The sequence below is a fragment of the Rhincodon typus genome, chromosome 27, assembly GCF_021869965.1.
Source record: "Rhincodon typus isolate 14 chromosome 27, sRhiTyp1.1, whole genome shotgun sequence".
Taxonomy (NCBI): domain Eukaryota; kingdom Metazoa; phylum Chordata; class Chondrichthyes; order Orectolobiformes; family Rhincodontidae; genus Rhincodon; species Rhincodon typus.
Genome location: NC_063358.1, coordinates 31,850,559 through 31,872,288, shown reverse-complemented (window position 1 = coordinate 31,872,288; position 21,730 = coordinate 31,850,559). Strand labels below are relative to the sequence as shown.

The 21,730-nt window shown below is 39.8% G+C and overlaps 1 protein-coding gene across 1 annotated transcript in view; it reads left to right on the top strand.

Moving 5' to 3' along the window:
- Window positions 1–21,730, top strand: part of LOC109927829 (angiopoietin-2-like) — a 220,454-nt gene that overhangs the window by 101,600 nt on the left and 97,124 nt on the right. The window contains exons 4-6 of the mRNA XM_048613114.1: window positions 5,142–5,263; window positions 10,049–10,281; window positions 13,770–13,891. Coding sequence (XP_048469071.1) covers window positions 5,142–5,263; window positions 10,049–10,281; window positions 13,770–13,891 — 477 coding nt within the window. The remainder of the gene's footprint in view (window positions 1–5,141; window positions 5,264–10,048; window positions 10,282–13,769; window positions 13,892–21,730) is intronic.

Below are 21,730 nucleotides of genomic sequence, written 5' to 3'. Positions count from 1 at the left end.
CTGTGAAGAAAAAAAGCAGAGTTAATGTTTTGGGTCTGGTGGCCATTCCCCAGAACAGTAATGAGTTCCTCAGTTCTGAGGACAGGGATTCGAATCTTACTATAGAATATGGTGGAATTTGAATCCAATAAAAATCTGGAACTAAAACTCTAATGATAACCATGAAATCATTGTCATCATTAGACAATGATTTTTGGGGAAAAACCCCTCTGGGTCACTAATGTCCTTTAAGGAAACGGCCATCCTTATCTGGTTTGGGCTACATGTGACTCCAGACCCACTGCAGTCTGGTTGACTCTCAACTACCAAATGGGCAATTAGAGATGGGCAATAAATGCTGGAATAGCCAGCGACACCGTCATCCTGTAAATGAACATTCCCATCACACTCCCATTTTCTAATCACTCTGCTCTCAACCTGATCAGACCCAACTATTCTCCTCCATCCCAACTGATCAGACCTGGCCATCTTTCAATATGACTTGACCCCCTATTGATCTAGATATACCACTCAAACCCACAGCTGACTCAGTCAATCCACTTACTCACTCTCGCACTCACTCAGACGTTCTGTCAGTGATATTCTTGTACATTCTCACACTTTCTCACTCTTACTCAAACTAAATCATTTGTATACTCATTCAATCATTCATTGAGTCACTCACTCACTCACTCACTCACTCACCCTAAGTGTTTACTATGTCAGCTGTAATTTGCCCACAGTCTTCTTGCCAGTTACAAAATTACGGCATAAGCAAGTGCTGAAGTGTAAAACACTGACCAATACATAACTAGAACTCTGGTAAAAATCTAAAACATTTCAAATGTAGAAATTCAACAGTAAAATCCTTGCAGGGAGGTTTGCCAGTGCTACTTGGGAGGGTTTAAAGTACAGTGGCAGGGGGCTGGGAACCAGAGCAACAAATCAGCAAGTGGAGGGATTGAGGGAAAGACAAACGTTAGGACTAGTAAGTCAGAAAGGAAGGACAGGCAGAGACTGGTAAATGAACACAATGATACGAGTGGGCTGATGTGTTTATTTCAACACAAGGAGTATTATAGTGAAGGCAGATGAGCTTAGAGCCTGCATCAGTACATGGAGCTATGGCCATTACAGAGACTTTGTTGAGAGAAGGACAGGACTGGCTGATCAACTTTCCCCAGTTTTGTCGTTTTAGACGCGAGAGAGAGGAAGGTGAAAGAAGTGGAGGAGTTGCACTATTAATCAGGGAGAATGTCACATCTGCACTCAGAGAGTCATTGAGTCATAGAGATGTACAGCACGGAAACAAACCCTTCGGTCCAACTCGTCCACGCTGATCAAATATCCTGAATAAATCAAGTCCCATTTGTCAGCATTTGGCCCATATCCCTCTAAACCCTTCCTACTCAAATACCCATCAGATGCCTTTTAAATGTTGTATTTGTACCAGCCTCCACACTTCCTCTGGCAACTCATTCCATACACACACCATTCTCTGTGTGAGAAAGTTATGCCTCAGATCTTTTTTAAATCGTTCCCCTCTCACCTTAAACCTATGCCCTCAAGTTTTGGATCCCCTACCCTGGGAAAAAGACCTTGTCCATTTACCCTATCCATGCCCCTCATGATTTTATAAACCTCTATAAGGTCACCCTTCAGCCTCCAACACTCCAGGGAAAATAGCCCCCTATTCAGCCTCTCCCTATAGCTCAAGCCCTCCAACCCGGGCAACATCCTTATAAATCTTTTCTGAACCCTTTCAAGTTTCACAACATCATTCCTGTAGCAGCGAGAATAGAATTGCATGCAGTATTTCAATCGTGGCCTAACCAATGTCTTGTACAGCTGTGACATAATCTCCCAACTCCTATACTCAATGCACTGACCAATAAAGGCAAGCATAACAAACGTCTTCCTTACGATCCTATTTACCTCCAACTCCACTTTCAAGGAACTACAAACACGCACTCCAAGATCTCTTTGTTCAGCAATACTTCCTATTACCTTACCATTAAGTGTATAATTAAGTGATTAGCCTTTCCAAAATGCAGCTTCTCACATTTGTCTAAAGTAAACTCCATCTGATACTCCTCGGTCCATTGGTCCATTTGATCAATGTCCTGTTGAACTTTGAGATAATTTTCTTTGTTGCCACTACAACTCCAATTTTGGTGTCATGTGCAAACTTACTAACCATACCTCCTATGCTCACATCCAAATCATTTATATAAATGACAAAAAGCAATGGATTCAGCACCTTGTGGCACACTGCTGGTCAAAGGCCTTCAGTCTGCAAAGCAACTGTCCACCACCACCCTCTGTCTTCTAACTTCAGGCCGATTCTTTATCCAAATTGTTAGATCCCCCTCTATTCCATGTGATCGAGCCTTACTCACCAGTCTACCATGAAGAACCTCAGAGAGGACATACTGGAGGGCTCATCCACTGAGCAACACGGATACAGCTGAAAAATAGTATAGGTGCCATCACCCAGAAAAGATTATACGATAGCCCCCTGAACAGCCACTGAGACATTGAGGAACAAATATGTAGGCAGATTTGGAAAGATGCAATAACAACATGGTTTTCATCGTGGGTGACTTCAAGTTCCCCAATATTGACTGAGACTCCCTTAGAGCAAAAGGCTTAGCCAGGGCAAAATTTGTTGAGTGCATCCAAGAAAGTTTCTTGAATCCATATGTGGATAGTCCAACTACAGGAGGGGTCATACTGGACATTGTATTGGCTAATGAGCCTACGCAGGTGACTGACATTTTAGTGGGAGAGCATTTTGGATCACAACTCCTTACATTTTAAGATAGCTATGAATAAGGATAAGTCAGGACCTTGTGAGAAGGTACTAAAGTGGGGGACGGCAAATTATGTCAGTATAAGACAGGAACTAGGGAATATTAATTGGGACGAGCTGTTATTGGCAAATCCACATTTGACATGAGGGAATTGTTTAAAGACCTACTGATCAGAGTTCAGGACTGGGTATGTTCCAGTAAGAAGAAAGGACAAGGATGACAAGGTGAGGGACTCTTGGATAATGAAGGAGGTTGTGAATTTAGACAAAAGGAGAAAAGAAGCATACATTAGGTTTACGAAACTAAACTCGGACATAGGCCATGAGGAATATAAAGAAAGCAGGGAAGAACTCAAGCAGGGAATTAGGAGAACAAGAATGGACCATGAAATGGCGTTGGCAAACAGGCTTAATGAGAATTCCAAGGCATTCTATGCATACAGTAAAAACAAGAGGATAACTGGGAAGAAGGTAGCATCACTCAAGGATAAAGAAGGGAACTTGTGCTTGGAGGCAGAGGATGTGGGTGAGATCCTAAATGAGTATTTTGCATCAGTATTCACCCAGGAGAAGGATATGGAGGATAGTGAGATCTGTGTGAAGCATGCTAATATGCTAGGACATTTTGAGATCAAGAAAGAAGTGATGTTGGGTCTCTTGAGGAGCATGAAGGCAGGTAAGTCCCCAGGCCCCGATAGTATCTACCCCAGGTTGTTGAGAGAAGCAAGAGAGGAGATTGCTAGAGCATTGAACAAGATCTTTGTACCTGTGCTAGCCACTGGAGAGGTCCCAGTGGACTGGTAAGTATCTAATGTTGTTCTTTGCTCATGAAGGGAAATAAGGATAATCTAGGAAAATATAGACAGTGAGTCTCACATCAGTGGTTGGGAAGATATTTGAGAGAATTCTTAGAGTAGGATTTATGTGCACTTGGAAAAGCATGGCCTAATTAGGAACAGTCAGTGGCTCTATGCAGGGCAGGTCATGTCTTCCTAAATTGATTGAATTTTTCAAAGAATTGATGAAGGTGATCAATGAGGGTAGAGCAGTGGATATTGTCTATATGGATTTTAGTAAGGCTTTCAACAAGGTCCCTCATAGTTGTCCCTTCCAGAAGATTAAGATGCATGGGATCCCCAGTGACTTGGCTTGCCCATAGAAGGCAGAGAGTAGTGGTATGCAGGTTTCTTTCTGGTTGGCGGTCTGTGACTGATGGTGTTCCACAGGGATCCGTACTGGGATCTCTGCTTTTTGTGATATGTATAAATGATTTGGATGAGAATAAAGATGAGTGGGTTAGTAAGTTGGCAGACAATACAAAGAGTGGTGGAGTTGTGGATAGTGTGGAACGCTGTCAAATGATACAGTGAGATATAGATAGCTGCAGATATTGGTGGAGAAATGGCAGATGGAGTTTAAACCAGATAAACCAGGTGCTGTACTTTGGAAGGTCAAATGTTAAGGAAAAATATACAGTTAATGGCAGGACCCTGAACAGCATTGTTGTACAGAGGGATCTTGGGGTTCAAGTCCATAGCTCCCTGAAAGTGGCCATGCAAGTGGATAGGGTGGTAAAAAAGGTGTATGGCATGCTTGCCTTCATTGTTCGGGGGATTGAGTAAAGAGTCAGGATGTCATGTTGCAGCTTAAGACTTTGGCTAGGCCACACTTAGAGTATTGTGTTCAATTCTAGTTGCCACATTATAGGAAGGATGTGGAGGCTTTGGAGAGGGTGCAGAAGAGGTTTACCAGTATGCTGATTGGATTAGAGGATATGAGCTGTAAGGAGAGGCTAGGAAATCTTGGCTTGTTTTCTCTGGAGTGGCGGAGGTTGAGGAGAGACTTGATGGAAGTCTATAACATTACGAGATGCATAGATAGGGTTGATAGTCAGACTCTTTTTCCCAGATTTGAAATGTCTAATACTAAGAGGCATACATTTAGATAAGAGGGCAAAAGTTCAAAGGAGATGTGAGAGGCAAATATTTTACACAAAGAGTGGAAGGAATTCAGAATACACTGCCAGAGGCAAATATGACAAACACGTTTAGGGAACTTTTAAATAAGCACATGAAAATGCAAGGAATGGAGAAATATGGACCAAGGGCAAGCAGAAGGGATTAGTTTAATTTGGCATCATGGTCAGCACAACATCATGGGCTAAAGGTTGCGTTCCTGTGCTGTACTGTTCTATGTTCTAAAACAAAATAAAGTTCTGTCTATATTCAGCATTCACTGCAGGTTTCCAGTTTAAACTACTTGACAACTCAAAGTTTAGCAAGTGCTGAATTCTGGCTCCAATGTGAACTGTTCCCTTCCATTGTCAATAATAACTTGCCTTATTTTTAAGGTTCTGAATCAAACATCACGGCTTGAAATCCAGCTGCTGGAGAATTCGCTTTCAACAAACAAACTGGAGAAACAAATCATGGTGCAGACGCAGGAAATTACCAAACTCCATGAAAAGAACAGGTGTGTTTAAATGCAGCTGGAATTGTCACTGAAGCTGCTATAGACTCAAACTGTGAGACAAATTGAAACATCCTGTTGAAATGGACAGAAATAAAAAGCTCCCGAGATTTATTCTTCTGAGCTCAGTCCTATCTATGATTCCAAAATCAAACAGAACTTGTGGGGGTTGTTATGCCTCACTGGGATAGCATGCTGGAAATCAAGCCTCACTAATCCCAGACTCATTGCAAATGATAAAATTTTTATAAAAGTACATAAAAATCCCCAATTTATCTGTCTTGTATATTGACAGATTGGCAGAAAGCGTGGATCAGATTTCTGCACTTGGAAGAATGATTAGTTATTACAAACAAGTAGATTCTATCTACAGGTAAACACGTATAAATCATCGATATATAACTTTATCAGTTAAAAACTCAAAATTCCCTTTACACGTACATGGACAGACGTATAAAGACACAGAAAAATAAACCCTACATTTGATGGATGGAGAGAAAGACTGGGAAGGCAGGTCAATGACCCCTGTCCACAAAGTTCACTGAAATGATCCTTTCTTGCTCATTAGGACTTGCTGCCCATCAACTTTCCTTCTCCAGGTCCTTACAATTGTTTGTAGGAGGCACAGGAAGACTGCTTCACACTAATAAAGGTTTGTTGGTTTAAGAGCCCAGCTTACAGCAACTGATGAATGGAAACAAACTGGCTCCCTTCAGAGCTGAGGTATATTTTTATTGTAGCAAGAAAGATAACTCCTTCTTTGTCAATGGTCTGATGACCACTGCCCAAACATTCACACCTACAAGCTTTTCTGCTACTTGAGAGCCAATTACGTAGTTGTTGGCAGGAATAATTGTCATGACAATGGATCACCATTCCCCAATCAGCTACTTGCTCTCGGCCTGAATCTACATTCACAAATACTACTTGACTCCAGTTCATCTGCAACTAGACTTACCCCAACTTTCTTGAAGAAACAGTAGTGTAAACAGAACAGACAAAGAGTGTCATGTAATTTGCTCTTAAATAGTGCAGCAATCACATCTACAATCCTTGGTTATTAAAACATTCCATTCCCTATTTCAGTCCACTGTGAAAAATATAGAGAAATAAAAAGGTCTTTATACACAGTGAGATATGCAGACAGACTGAGTGACCAATGCACTACATCTTAAAGGTAGTGTCTACTGCACTCCAACCCCCTTCCCCAACATCCTTGAATGCTTTAGCCTGTTGTAACTTTCAAGACTGAGACCAATAATATTTTGTTTGATATAGTATCGAGGATATGAAACAAAGACCCGTAAATAGCGTTGAGGAATAGATCAACCTTGATGTAATTAAATGACAGAATAGGCGTGATGGCTGAATGGCCTGTGCTTGTCCCCATGTTCCTATCCAAATCACAATTTATATATCCTTCCTATACAACACAATGCCAGGCAGAATTTGCTCATGGCTGACTGATTATTTAAGAAACGTTTGCCTTTCTATTAGAGAAAACATTGTTCAGAGCATTTAACTGTCAAGAACAGTGGTTATTGGGCTATTTTACTTCAAGAAATAAATGATGGATTCATCCCACTGTTGTAGACCCTATATACAACTATAACTTTTCCGAGAATTCTTAATTACTGCTTCAAGTGCTTCACTGAGTTGATAATTAATGTGTTTACAGTGTGTACGTCCTGACTCCATGAAATAAATGCATGAGAACTTGGTTGTTTCAGTACTTGCTTCAGCCTTGGTAACATGATTCTAGTGTCTCTTTGAAATAAAGTTTTTGTAATGAACAACTGCTTGTGTTTTTGTTTGCTCCTTGAGACCTTCTTTGTTTAAATTATGTTTGCATGTTCATTTTACAAAGAAGAACACCGATAGGAATATGTTGCGTTGCAGTTGGATAACATCGTTCAGATGGCAGAGATAAACTGTCTTGTTTTCTTTTCTGTGATTTTGGATATACTGACCTCTACTTCCTGGACAACACACTTTTAATTCTGCACAAAACAAGCATAAGCAATGCTGTATCCTTTGTCATTCAGTCAAGTCAAAATTCACCTCAACTTCAATGAAAATTGTCTCCAGTCACAGACTTAACATGGCTTTGAATTCTCATTTGTTCTGGGGTTGAGATGAGTGCTGGTATGCATTGAAAATCACCTCCCAGAAGGGGGCACTGTACCCCAATGTCTCTGTATCAGACGGTGGTTTCCCAAGGGCATGGGTTTGGGCAGACATTGGATGGTTGGAATGGGACAGGAGAGCTGGACACAAATGCTTGCTTCTTGAGCTTACAATTGAGCTCATAACAACAAGCCTAGGAGGAGCAGTTTCATATTTTTAATCAATAGACAAGGGAAACATGCAGTGCCTGGCGTGCGATAGCTTGCAGACGTCATCGGTACAGAAGAGCGCAATGATGTTGAATAGGTGTGTAGATCAGTTTATTTCTGAAGTGGAGAATGCTGCTCAGTTTCTAAACCAGTGGCACAGAGTTGATATCACTGATGTCGAGCAGTTTGTATTTGTGAACATTGATTAGTGGGACTCCTGAGAGTTTCATGAAGGTGGTAGCATCACTTGGAAAGTGATTGCTAAGGGAAATCCTGGTGAATGAATGAATTAATGAGTGATGGCTGAGGGAGATGAAGTGGGAGCAGTTTAATCTGACAATGGACAGAGCAGTACAGAGAGGCTTCAGCAGATATAAGCTCTTGCTCAGGAGGAGAAACATGGAACGAATGAGAGACTGCAAAGAGAAGAAGGTGTCGCTCAAAACCTCTTGCATGTTTTTCCCACCAAGTCAGCAACCTGCAGATGAACAAATGCTGTTGAGACAGCGCCTATCCAGGAAGCTTGTTCTGTACATTTACATTCTGATCTAAAACAGACCAATGCCTCATAATTCCTATGGCAGTGCTTGACCTGCAGTGGTGAAAATCACCCTGAATTATTAATTAGTCTGTCCCAGGGATTATCTGGAGACCTGAACGTCATTGTGCATTCTACAACTCTTCAGGGTATCAAGGACGTAACAAATGCCTTTTCCAGAGAGTGGGGACTACATCCATTTTATGAAGGGTCAGTGCAGGCACAAAGTCCTGTGGCTATTCTCAAAGGGGAGGGGGGAGAGAGAGAGAGAGAGAGATGCATGGGGCCCCAATGCATCTGTTCCCTTCATCCCTCTCTTTGGTACAGGTTTGGAAGATGCTGTTAACATATCTTTGGTGGGTTGCTAAGAAGCAATAAATAGATGGTACACACAGTAACTACCTACTGTCTCTTTGAAAGAAATTAAAAGTGGTGATGAGATTTCAGCCCTTTAGCAGATGCCTTATCAGAACGGACCTCATAGATGAAAGCAGTTGTATAGTCATCGCAAGAATCACCCAAAAGATTTTCTTGCCCATCAGTTGTAAACTGAGTTAGCGTTGAATCCTACACTTCACTGCCTCACATCTTGCCATCTCCCACAGCCTAACGCAATGGCACTCCCACAATTCCTCGTCCTGCCTCCTCCATCCAGGTCAATTCAGATTTGTTGGAGCTGAAGTGTTATACACAAGTGGAGCTTGGGTTGGCAACAAGTAGTTGGTTGGTCTGTAGGCTAGTGACAAAGGCCTTCTGCCTGCCAACAACAATATGATTGGTTCTCAGGTCGCTGAACAACTTGGGTCTGTGAACAAGACACTAAGATGTCTACCGATCTTCACCAGCTCAGGAGTTCTCTCTGCAAGAAAAGCTCCTTTAAGACTGAAGAAAACCAGTTTAGTTTTCCCTCGACCATCGCTGTAAGTCATGGCTTTTAATTAATAAGCCCGCGATATTTACAATTGTGTGAACGAATCTCCCTTTGCCTCTTACAAATGGGTGAAAATATCCAGAGAAGGAAGACCAAAAAGCAGCACAAAAACCATCTCAGCAGATCCTGTGAACAGTGACCACTGAACTGTTTTCTTAGTTTTCTTCATCCAAAGCACCCATTTTTTTGTTCTGTCTGTGTCTGTGTTTAAGTGGCAGTTTATCAGGGGATTAGAGTTTTAATCGGTGGAGTTATATGCTGACAGTTCATAATTGTTTACCTGTAGCTAGCATCTACTTATTTGTAAAAACTAGCAATTTTGCCAAACACAGAAACATGGTCCAAGCTTTTAGCCAACCTGGATCTGAAAACCCAGCAAATTGGGGAATTCTGTATACATTTTAAAATCTATTACTGTTGTGGGAAGTCTGGAAATAGTGCAGCTTGATTTCCAGCCCACTTTCCGAGTGAGGCAAACGATTGACAACAATACAATGCGTCATCAGGACCTGGAAATGACCCGGTTGTCAGATTCCTGACCCTGAATTGATCTATTTCCTTTTCTGTGATAAACATCTCACAGACCTGCCCTAGGACATAACTTGCTTTTATCATTTTTGTATCAATATGTTGAATCCACAATACAGAAAACAAACTAATCTCAAAATTGTATATACCGTGATCAAAGTATAAAGAAAATCTTCTGGTGCTGGGAGTGTGGAGGCTTTTAACCCTTGAGTTTGCAAATCTTCTGTAAGCTAGAATTCTCATACTATCCTGAAATATAGCTATTGCCATGACTGCGAAAAGTGACAAATAAAGTTCTGGAATTTTGAACTCTTTTAGGAATAAAAATGAAATCACTTTTTCATGAATTATCAGTCTAACACCTGCATCCATCCCTTACAGAATGCTGAATATACTAATCTTTATTCAGTGAAGTGTAAGCATGTTGATATTCTCTGTTATATCTTGTCTTTCAGCTTTCTAGAGCAGAAAGTTCTGGAAATGGAAGGTAAACATGAAACTGAGCTTCAATCAATAAAAGCAGAGAAGCTGGAGATGCAGGACCTGTTGGTGAAGCAGAGTACAATTATTGGGGAACTGGAGAAGCAGCTGAATGTAGCCACACAGAACAACAGTGTACTACAGAGCCAGCAGCTTTTATTAATGGAGACAGTTCACAATCTGCTGAATATGGTTTCCCATGGCAACGGTTAGTGATAAGATCATGTTGAAATTTCATGCCTGCTCACTGATATGGCTGTGTCTTCTCGTGCCAAAGAACTGAATCATGGGAGAGCATGTGTTGGTTTTCTCCATAATTTCTGATCCCCTACTCTCATTACCTTTTACTCAAGGGAAATAGAGAATGAGGCCTCCATATGGCTAAGAACCATACTTTGGCCTATCTTCAACATGTCCAAAAGCCATTGACTGAGCTGGATGAAGATTTCAGCTATAGAGAGGGTGAAACAATTCTGTTAGTTCTGACAATTCTAGAAAAGAGCCAGCAAAGTCACAGTGGGACGTGAAGTCCATTTCTGTGCTCTAAAGAGACTGGTTGCATTCCCAGATCTCATGAAGTTTAAAATTATGAACAATGTTCAGTCTCCCCCTTGGATGGTCCACAGACTGGGCTGCTCCTATATCACTATTGTAGGCAACAGAGAACATATTGGATCTTGGAGAAAACAAGGTAACAGCATTGTTTACAGAAACACTTGTGAGAAGTGGCTTGAATAAGTAAGGTTACACATTGTTCTGTGACGTTCATATTTGTCCAGGACTCATGTCTCAGCATTGAAGTCAGAGCTTTTATGATGTTTTTTGACATGTTCAATCAGACACCAACATGAGGAGACACTGAAGTTCTCTCCATAGAATAAGAATTGATTAGTTTACTGAGAGAAACCTCTGCTGAGAGTAACAAAGCAATATTCAAGAACATCTTGCTATTTTTGCATCTTCACTGCCTAACTCTGGCAGGGTATTCTCTGCACTCTGACACATAGCCTTGACAAGAACTCTAGAACTGTTGCATTCATACGGTATTTAGTTATACTTCTCCCTAGTGACTTCAGTCTTTCTCTGAAATAGCTGGGAAAATTGGAAATGTGCTAGTTAGTTTGATTGCTGTAAATAAAACTGATCAATTAGCAAATTTCACAGTGAGAGATCAAGAATTTTTTCTTCTCCATATCAATGATTAACATTAATTACTTCACACAAATGAAAGCAAAATATATTGCAAATGTTGGAACTCTGAAATGTAACCAGAAAATGCTGGAAATATTCAGCAGGTTTGGCAGCATCTGTGGAGAGAGAAACAAGCATTCACTTTATGAGTTGCTTGTGACTCTATTTCAGACGATATTCATTGTGTTTTCAACATCTCGTGGACAGGTGTTGTGAATGGTCAGTGTAGGATGTAAACTCTGGTCAATTTCCGTCCCTAACACAGGATGCGAAGATCAATTCTAGATGCCCTTTCTGAGAGTATTTAACTCAGCAAAGATTATAGATTGAATGGGGTCCTTCTCGGGCATTTGAATGACAACTGTTCTGATGAAATTATTACCTTGTTTATGATTGCCTAATGCAAATTTGTCAAATCACTATATACAGAACCAGAAGGTAACTGAATTGAAGGAGCTAGGTAAATTGTCCACTTCCCGTAATATGTATCAAGAAGATTTGAGTACATGAGTAATGGAGTCTTACTTCAATTTTATAGGAACCTGATTAGATTACACCTGAAATACTGTGTGCAGTTTTGGTCTCCTTATTTCAGGAAAGATGTTATTTTCATAGAGGGAATGCACCAAATGTTCATCAGACTTGTTCCTGGGATAGTGGGATTATCCTATGGGCAAACTGGGCCAGTATTCTCCAGTTTCAAAGATTAAGAGGTGATCTCATTGAAACTTGCAGAATACATAAAGGGATAAACAAGGTAGATGCAGGTAAGATATTTCCCCTAGTTGGGGAATCAATTTAAAATGAGGGGAATGCCACTTAGGTCCAAGATGAGGAGGTTTTGTTTTTACTTAGATGGTTGTTAACCTCTGGAAGCTCAGTCCTCGAGAATGTTTAAGGTAGAGATTGACAGATTTCTGATTACCAGTGGTGTTCAAGGTTATGTGGATGGGATGAGGAAAAAGCATTGAAGTGTATGATCAGCTGCAATCATATTGATGGTGGGACAGGCTTGATGGATTGAATGGCCTTTTCCTGTGTTCCTAAGTAGCTTGATCAGACCTGTTGTTCCTGATCAATTCTTCCAAAGTCAGTACTACTTCAAGTGATGTCCAAATTTCCAATGGACTCTGGGGAGGGCGGAAGTGAATAGTGTCAGGTGAGTCGACACAAGCCACTCTCTCAAATCCTGGAAAACAATATATGCTATATCTAGTAAAAAAGAAATGCCAACAATGAAACTTCATTTGCAAGCAAACTTAGGGTTTATTGGCTTTTGAAACATGAAGAGGTTTAGGGAAGCCGATGGAAGTTGCCTTGAAAATCCATTGGGATCAGGAGCTGAGGGACTATTGGTGGGAACCCTGAGAATTATGTGCCTTCTCCAGCAATGCCCCTGAATATCATGAGGGGGACAATGAACGATTAATGAATTTATAAGAATATAACCTGGCAACTTGTAACTCTTGCCTGAAATGTTGAATATTTGAGAGACATTCAAAGACTATTCCCACCTGCTCATAGTATTGTGCTTACCTTACCACCATTCAGTCTGCTACAAGGCTCTTGAGTTGACTGATGGGGTAACACACAATATCGATCCAATCCATAATACAACTAATATGACTTGTCCTTCATTTTGTGCAAGGGGTCAGCAGACCTATGCATAGAGATAAACAGACTGAAATGGAGCTTGCATATTTTAGACTTATAAACAATGTTCATAAATATGCAAATGAGGACAGTTGAACAATAAATGCAAAAAGCACTGGAGCTGAAAATTTCCCGTCTTCAAAGAGTTTGTAAGGAAAAGAAATGAAAGATGCAAATGTAGTAATTATTTTTTATCCCTCCTGTCTTTTCCCTCCTCTGAAATATGATCAGCAGTGCAAAATTAAACAGAGTGTCAGATACAAACAGCTGTGATCTGCCTCAAGGCAACATATGGGTGATTCCCTACTGGACTCTTGGGCAGTAATTAATATTTAAATCCTGTGTCAAATGTGCCATTTGTGAGCATCATCAATGGTAGCCCCAAGAGGTAATAAGCATACAGGTAACCTGTCAGAATTATTATTTTATTGTTTATTTTAATAAATAAATGTTTGCTCATATGATAAGTTGCTACCCTGTTGGGATGTGAATATCTATTTCCACAAATTTATCTATTCTGTTGTTGAAACAGCTTCCATATGCTGTTTCATCTGGAAAAGCAAAGAAAATGATACTTCTGGGCAATTGGTGCATCTTCTGGCCAGTTCTCACTGACTTGGCCTTGTCACAAACCTACCATGAGGAATAAACTCGGGAGAGTAGAAAGTAATGTTCCTCTCTCGTCTCATGTTATAACTAGTAATAAGCCCTCCTTTCTCCTTAGTAAGAGAAGTATGATAAAATCCCTTTCTTTAAGTTGCAATAAGTGGCATTAACACTGTGAAGTCCTGTAATTTTCTTTTTAAAAATTGGTTCAAATAAATTGAACACCTCTATTGTTCTATATCACAGAAATTCAACAGATTGCCAAAGATCAAGTTACATTTAAAGACTGTGCTGAAGTGTACAAATCAGGATTTACTACAAGTGGAGTCTATACGCTACATATCATCAACACAACAGAAACAGTGAAGGTAAGGTAAAATAAGTCTCTGCCTCCTTTAGAAGAAGCTCTGCTTTTAAAATTGTTTTGCTCTTTTGATTTTACAATATCTTTTTAAATCTTTATTTCCAAATCTTCACTTCAGGCAGCACAATTCATAATCTCAAGATATGACAAGGTGTTTAACAACCAGTGAATTACTTATGAAGTGTGATGTCAGGAAAATTGTACTCAGTCCATAAACCACAATGGAATAGATAACTAGTTTACCTGGCCCCAGAGATTTTGATTATCGGAAAAATATTGACCAGGAAACCAAGAGTTACTTTCTGTTAAAATCATGATTATGGTTCAGAAATATAGATTTGCCTGTAGTGCACTTTGAGATTCCTGAGATGCTGAAAAGCATTACATAAATCCAATATCTTTCTTTCTTTAACTTCTCTACTGAAATTCAAAATAGTGCCAATGTATCTTTTACCTGTAGAAGTGTATTTCCCTAACATCTCATCTGAAAGATGGCAAAGTAGTATTTCACAAGTCCTCATTAAAGTTTTAGTCTGGATTATTCACTGAAACGTCTATAGTGGAACTTGAACTAAAGATCTGTTACTAAAGAAATGAGAGCATTTTTTTTCTGTGCCAATATTGTCATGGAGAGTGTGCCCAATGATACTCAATACTGCTCTATTCAAAAGTTTTAGTTGGGGTACTAGAGTAGTAGATCATAAGTTTATGCCCCTGCTCCCTCACAATAGATCTCATTCCATTCAAAGCATATTGTAGATATGTGGGAGATGATTTGTAATCAGAATGGGAGGTAAATTCAGGGAACGTCAACACATCATTCCAGAATGTCTGACTGAAGGGCATAAGTAATAGATTTTTGCAGTTAAGTTATATTATCTTAGTTCATCAATGCTGGGTGTCCAGCAAGATTATGAAGAAAAACTAAAATAAGTACAAAAATAGGAATGATAACAAAAGAAAAAGAACTTTTTCATTTGTTCTGAGCTGCTGTTAGATCCACAGTTCTGAATCAAGAGTCATTTAAAATATTGTCTTTCAGAGCCCAGTGCAGGACTAACACAATCAATGAGCAGGGAAGTATAGTGCAATCATGTAACCTTGGGGCATCTTTTGAGAGCTTTGCAAATGCTGATTTCATTATCATTTATTGAAAGTATGCAGAAGGTAGCTTCAATATTGTACCAACCACCATTTCCATTAAACCCACAGACTATCAGATTTAGATGCTATTAACAATAATCAATGTGTCTAACTTAAATGATACAGTTTTAGGCTGTATATTATTGTAATGCTGTACTGTAGAATGTTGCAGGCTTAAAAAGACTAATTTCCTAAACAGATCAAGGCATTGCCTTAACGGGAACATATTAAGAGTTAGCCAAAATGTACAAATAAATTTTGTATCACTTTTTTTTTCCTTTTTGCTTTTACCATGGTACACATCAATGCCAGAATTAAGAGATTTTGATTGTCAGAGATGCAACCAGTTGTCAGAACTTCCAGTTATCAAAGGTGTATCAAAATAATCCGATATTTACCATCCACCATTATTTTAATTAAAAATCTTCTGAGCCTACATGAGGAAGTGTCCAAAAGGGTTAATGGTAATAACAAAGAACCTAAGCTAAAACATAACCTAATGTAATGTCAATAGTACACTGCTGCAAACTCTTATTTCATTAAACCATTGCACTCAGTTCTGATATGTATGGCACATCAAGTTACCATTAACAATGTTTCCATTGGCACAAAAGTTGTAGTTTGCAATGTCCATTGTCAAACATTGGATTATGACCAGGAATAGTGATAATGGTAGGAGTACTGGTTCATAAGGGGATGCACTTTGGAGGGTCATTGCAAACTCAATGGGCCAAATGGCCTCTTTTTGCGCAGTAGGGATTCTGTGATTCTATGATCAGCATCAGCAGTGACAATAGAATTCTAAAGTTAAGAGGTTAAATAAGTGAGGACCTTTGCTAGTTGAAAGCCAGAGGAAAAGATGATGAGTTAGATGAATAGAAAGATCGATGTAGAAATTGTTAGACAAGTAATTCATTTACTTTATTCAGGTCAATGAACCTTACACCATCGATGCATATTTGCCTAAATCACACCCATTCTGTTGCCAAGTTAACAGATCAGTGCATCACTAAAATCACTTTAGCCCTTATGACTGATACCAAATGTTATAAAGGGCAATTCATGCTATTTGAAAGAAAAGAAGGTTCCTCATCAAGAGATTCATAATCTAGCATAATTAGAAGTGAGTCCTCTCTCATTTTTCTTATCTATTTTACAACGATGTTTTATGTAGGGTGTTTGTGAATTTAAGCTATTCTTTCTCTTGAAGAGATGTAATGAGTTGCATGCTGTGGGTGTTCTATGTTGGAAGAAAATATTAATAGCTACTTTAGCGAAGGTGGGTTGCTAATTTTCACCAGTTAAAGCATTTTCTGCTAAAATCACTCAAAAGTAGTGACAGTTCAGGTAGCCAATTAAAGGAGTGTTGAAATGCTCCTGAGAACCTAATTGCCCGTTTCATAGGGAACAACTATATGAAGACTAGTTGTTTATGTCAGCATTGTTTTTATTAATGTGAATGGATGTTAGATAGCTCTTAGTCTTTAGATAATCATTCCTTGTGATAATAGCAATTATCTTCTTGAGCTGCTAAAAAAAAGTCTTTAATTGGCTACCTGACCTATCAATGGAACATTTTGTAACTGGAGAAACTTAGCATCAAAATTGATGTAAGAGCAACTTTGAAGCCGGAATGTACATAACCATTGGATTAGGACCAGGAGTACTGATAATGGTAGGAGTAATGATTCATAAGGGAATGCCCCTTGGAAGGTCATTGCAGACTCATTGGCCTGAATGGAGTGTATTTATCTACAATCTGTTGCATGATAATCTCCTAACCTCATTTGACCCATCTCCATATATGTGGATTTGCACTCACCTTCATTGATTTGGGCAGAAGATACATTGTGGCAATGTCAACTGATTAGTAATCCAGAAGGTTAGGCTATCACTGATCACTGTAATAAATCATCTGATTCACTCATATCATTTAGGGAAGGAAATCTGCCATCCTTACATCATCTGGCCTGCAAACAATCCCAGATTCTCAGTAATGCAGTTGACCCTTAACTGGTCTCTCATATGTCACCAAATTCAGGGGTACTTAGTGATAGGCAAAAATGAAAACCTTGTCAGCAATGCCCACATCCCACAAAACACAGAAGAATGACATAAAACTTTAGTTCTCTGGATTGATAATCTAAAAATTAATTTCCATTATGAATGAGGACCTTAAGATGTATCAACCAGTTACAACTCTATCACATCTTTAACTTTTTAAAATATCCAAAAGATTGTGAGAGAAGGGAATTGTGAGAGTTTCAGAGATCAGGCAATAACTTTTGACAGGAAGACACTTGATGTAATGGCACTAAAAGAATTTAAGAAGCAGCAAAACTTGTACTGAATAAAGGATGGAAGGTGATCGCTATCTTAGATTCCTTAGTTCTTCCTTTCCATTGAGTGCAATGACCAAAGATGGCTCAGTGTGACTTCTAAACTTCTTTTTCTCCCTCTGTCATCTTCAAACTTTGTGTAGTGAACTTCTTTTCATTGTCCTTATTTATTCTCTGCAGCTAGGGCTCCCACTGTCTTCTAGTTTCACTGCCAGAATTTAATCTTACTATACCATTTGTAATCAGTCATGGACATGTAAACAGGACATTCTCAAAACAGCTCATCACTAACGTTTTCTTGCATAACCACTTACACTCATGTAATCCTAATACCAAATTCTATACATTTAAAAACATACCTTCAATCCTAACTAGTAACACAGCTTTGGGAATCTGTTTACTTCCCAACTGCGATGAGCACTTCCAATTCATGTTGCAGTTGACTTGATTTGACTCAACTCACAAAGGTCAAATATCCTAAGCATATATTTAGAATTAGCCTTTCATCTACCAGAACTTATACAAATACATATAGAAAGGAATCCATAACTTGTAAAATAGAATAGATAAAAAAAAGTTATAAAATGGCCACATTTCCTTCAAAATCATTAAAAATAAAATTTGACATTTGCCACAGAAGGAGATACTTGGTGATAACAAGCTTAGTCAAAGAGATATATTTTAGGAAGTGTTTTGAAAGAGAAGAGAAAGAGATCAAGTAGGAATTCCAAAGTTAAGGGCCTGGGGTACTGAATGCATAGATGGCAATGATAGAATGAAGAAAATCAGCAAATCATGTGTGGCCAGAATTAAAGGATTGTAGTTGATCCTGGATGCTTGAGGGAATGAAGGAAGCAATGGGAGTAGGGAAGCAGTCAGGCTATGCAGGAATTTGAAGACAAGGAAAAGAAGTTTAAATTCTCAGGATTGCCAAACTAGGAACTAGCATAGGTCAGAAAGAGTTGTGTGAGGTAGGATGTCTGTGAAGCAGAGTTCTAGGTCAGTTCATATTTACTGAAGCAAAGGAAAAATTAGGATGAGATCACCTTCCATTACTCCCGTTACGCAGGGTAGTCTTAGCAGAAATAAGGATACTGGTTTTTCATCTGGAGGTGGTCTGAAGCACAGAGAAACTGAAAATAGACAAAGTACAACTGAACAAATGGCTTTCTTATGAAAAATCTCCATGAACTGACTATACACAACAAAATTGGGAAAGGGGGAGTGGAAGATTACAAAATGAGAGGGAAGTGTTACTGAGAAGCAATTGAACCAAAATTGTTTCTGTTTTTGTACTGAGGAGCTAGGTAATTGAATCAATCTTCTTTTCGAGGCTTCAAGCATAAACCTAATGCTTTGAGGATCAGCTTGAAGTGCTACAATGTTTTTAAGCCGTTTATTAGTTCAGCATTGAGTTTAATACTTGTAAGCTAATACCTCTGCACACCCAATTCTGAAATTAGATTTGCTAAGCTGCTCTGCAATCAGGAGATTTAACCATGGAAACACCTACAGAGCAAAGCCATCAGCCTCATGATGCACAGGATACTGGTATAACTATGAATGGCCTTCGACCAAAAAGAAAAATGTTGGTTGCCTGGCAACAAAGCAGGGACTTATATTCCAGCTGCGTTTGCACTGCAGTCCTTCTGAGATAGTGTCGGCTTCAAATCGTTGTTGGCGTGGTTTTGACACTGGTGTGAATTCAGACTCTGCAGTTGGCCATGCGCTGCAGTCACAGGCTCATGCTGAGCATCCATTATTTTCCGATTTCTGCACCGAATTGACCATGTGGATCATGTGAAGTATGAGAGGAACACTTTCTACAGCCATTCCTAAGTCAGGAAGCCTTCTACATAATACATGTTAAGCAGTAGTTTCAACTGTACTCCTAATAAGCATTATCATACATTAAACATAAATCTGTTCAGCACGGATCAATATTTCTAATTTTAGCAGCTCCCCCCCCAACATTTCAAACCGGAGTGCAGACCAATCTTCTAAAGAGGTTTGTTTTATGACTTACATTCTTGAATACTTAATAATGTAACATTGCCCTGCTTAAATTACCAAAGGACATTTAGCTGAAATATGTTTGGTGCTTAAAACCAAGGAATTCATTCACACTGTGTGACTTTTAGTAATGGTGTGAAGACTTACCATAATTTGTCAGTACTAATATCGTCACAGGCCACTACCTGTGTTGTTCAAGTGGCAGTCTTCACTCACAAGGATATAGACAGCTGCTTCTTGGGACATGGAAACAGTGCTATCCTGACGTAGACCAATCAATATATCTGACAACAAATGCTGGAGATCACAGTTGGTCAGACAGCATCCATAGAGAGAGAGCAATCTAATATTTCAAGAGATAACAAGGTGTAGGGTTGGATGAACACAACAGGCCAAGCAGCATCAGAGGAGCAGGAAAGCTGACGTTTCGGGTCTAGACCCTTCTTCAGAAAATGTTTCAAGTTTAGATGACTCCTCATTAGAGCTGAAATGAAGTGTGAAGGGGACAGCATTTGTGTTACAGTTCATGGTGGGGGTCATGTGGTGTGGCCATGGTGGAGATAAAGTGCTGGTGGAGAAAAGATATTGATAGTGCAGATTAAGTGATCAAAATGTGAGAATGGCAGAACAATGGTGTGTCTACCTGCCAGACTTGAAAGAGCAGACAGTCCCACTGGGGTGGGGGGGTAGGGGAGAGAGGACATGATAGCAGAGGATGTAACAAGTAAAGCTAAAAGAAAGGGAAGAAATGGGAGAATGTAATAAGTACAGCTAAAAGAAAAGGAAAAAATGGGAGTTGGTTCAATGTTGAGTTCAACACATTCAAATTATAAGTCCAGAAAGCTTAAAGTGCCTAGTCTGAAAGTAAGATGTTGTTCCTCCAGTTTGCGTTGTGATTCACTGGAGCACTGCAGCATGCCGAGGATAGACAAGTGGGCATATGAGTGGGACGCTGTGTTAAAATGACCAGCTATGGGAAGGTCAGGGTCTTGTTTGCGCACAGACCAGAGGTGTTGCGCAAAGTGTTCATCCAGTCTGCGTTTGGTTTCTTCAATGTAGAGTAGGCCACATTGGGTGCAGCGAATACAATACACAAGATTGGAGGAGGTACAGATGAAATGCTGCCTCACCTGGAATGATTGTTTAGGTCCTTAGATGGTGAACAGGGAGGAGGTGAAGGGGAAGATGTTGCACCTTCTGTGGTTGTCCTGTAACATATACCACGTACCGCGTCCCACCCCAACGGGACTGTCTGCTCTTTCAAGTCTGGCAGAAGACATACCATTGTTCTGCCATTCTCACATTCCAATCATTTAATCTGAATTATCAACATCGTTACTTCACCAGCACCCTACATGCACCAACACCACGCCCTCCCCCCTCCATCCAACTATTGCATAAATGCTATCCCCTCCACATTTCACTTCAGCTCTGATGAAGAGTCATCTAGACTCAAACCATTAGTTTGCTTTCTCTCTATGGATGCTGTCTGACCTGCTGTGATCTCCAGCATCTGTTGTTTTCAGCACAAATTCCAGCATTTGTAGTAATTTGCTCCGGCAATATAACTGACACTAGGTTACCAAAATTGGAGAGTGCATGTTTTGACATTCTGGCTTCTTCAATATTTCACCACTTCACCTGACAAAGGAGCAGTGCTCTGAAAGCTTGTGATGTCAAATAAACCTGTTGGACCATAACCTGGTGTCGTTTGACTTTTTTTGACTTTGTCCACCCCAGTCCAACACCGGCATCGCCACATCGTGTTCTCTGATATTGGACATGGAAGTGTGACGAAGTGAGATAAACCCTATAGTCACATCATTGAAAAGGCCAGTCACCCTGATTGCAACTGAGTAAAGCATTTGGAACATTTTTTTTTCCCACCAATAAGCATTTAAAAATACTTCAGAATGTTTTTGGAAGTATTTTGGTGCATTTGCAAGATAATGTTGTCCCATTGTCACAAGGAAGGCAGAGGATACAGAGTTCTGCCTGCACAGACCATGTAGGGATGGGGACTACATTGACAGTGTCTTTCGCAGCTGCATTGGCAGTACCAGGGGGAAATGGAGCAGAGAGAAAAACTTTGCACCGTTTCCTTTTTGAGCTTGGAGCTTACATTGCTTGACAATGTTGGGAAGATGACTGGTTGTTGAATGCACTTAGCATCTATGTATCCGTGCTGATCAGCTCTCCTGTATACTGCCCCAACAATGCCCTCATATGAGACCTCTGCAACAGAACACATCAGTCACTTCACCCTCTGATGATGTGGCAAATGAATCATCCTTTTCTCCTGAGACAACAAGGTGCAGGGCTGGATGAACACAGCAGGCCAAGCAGCA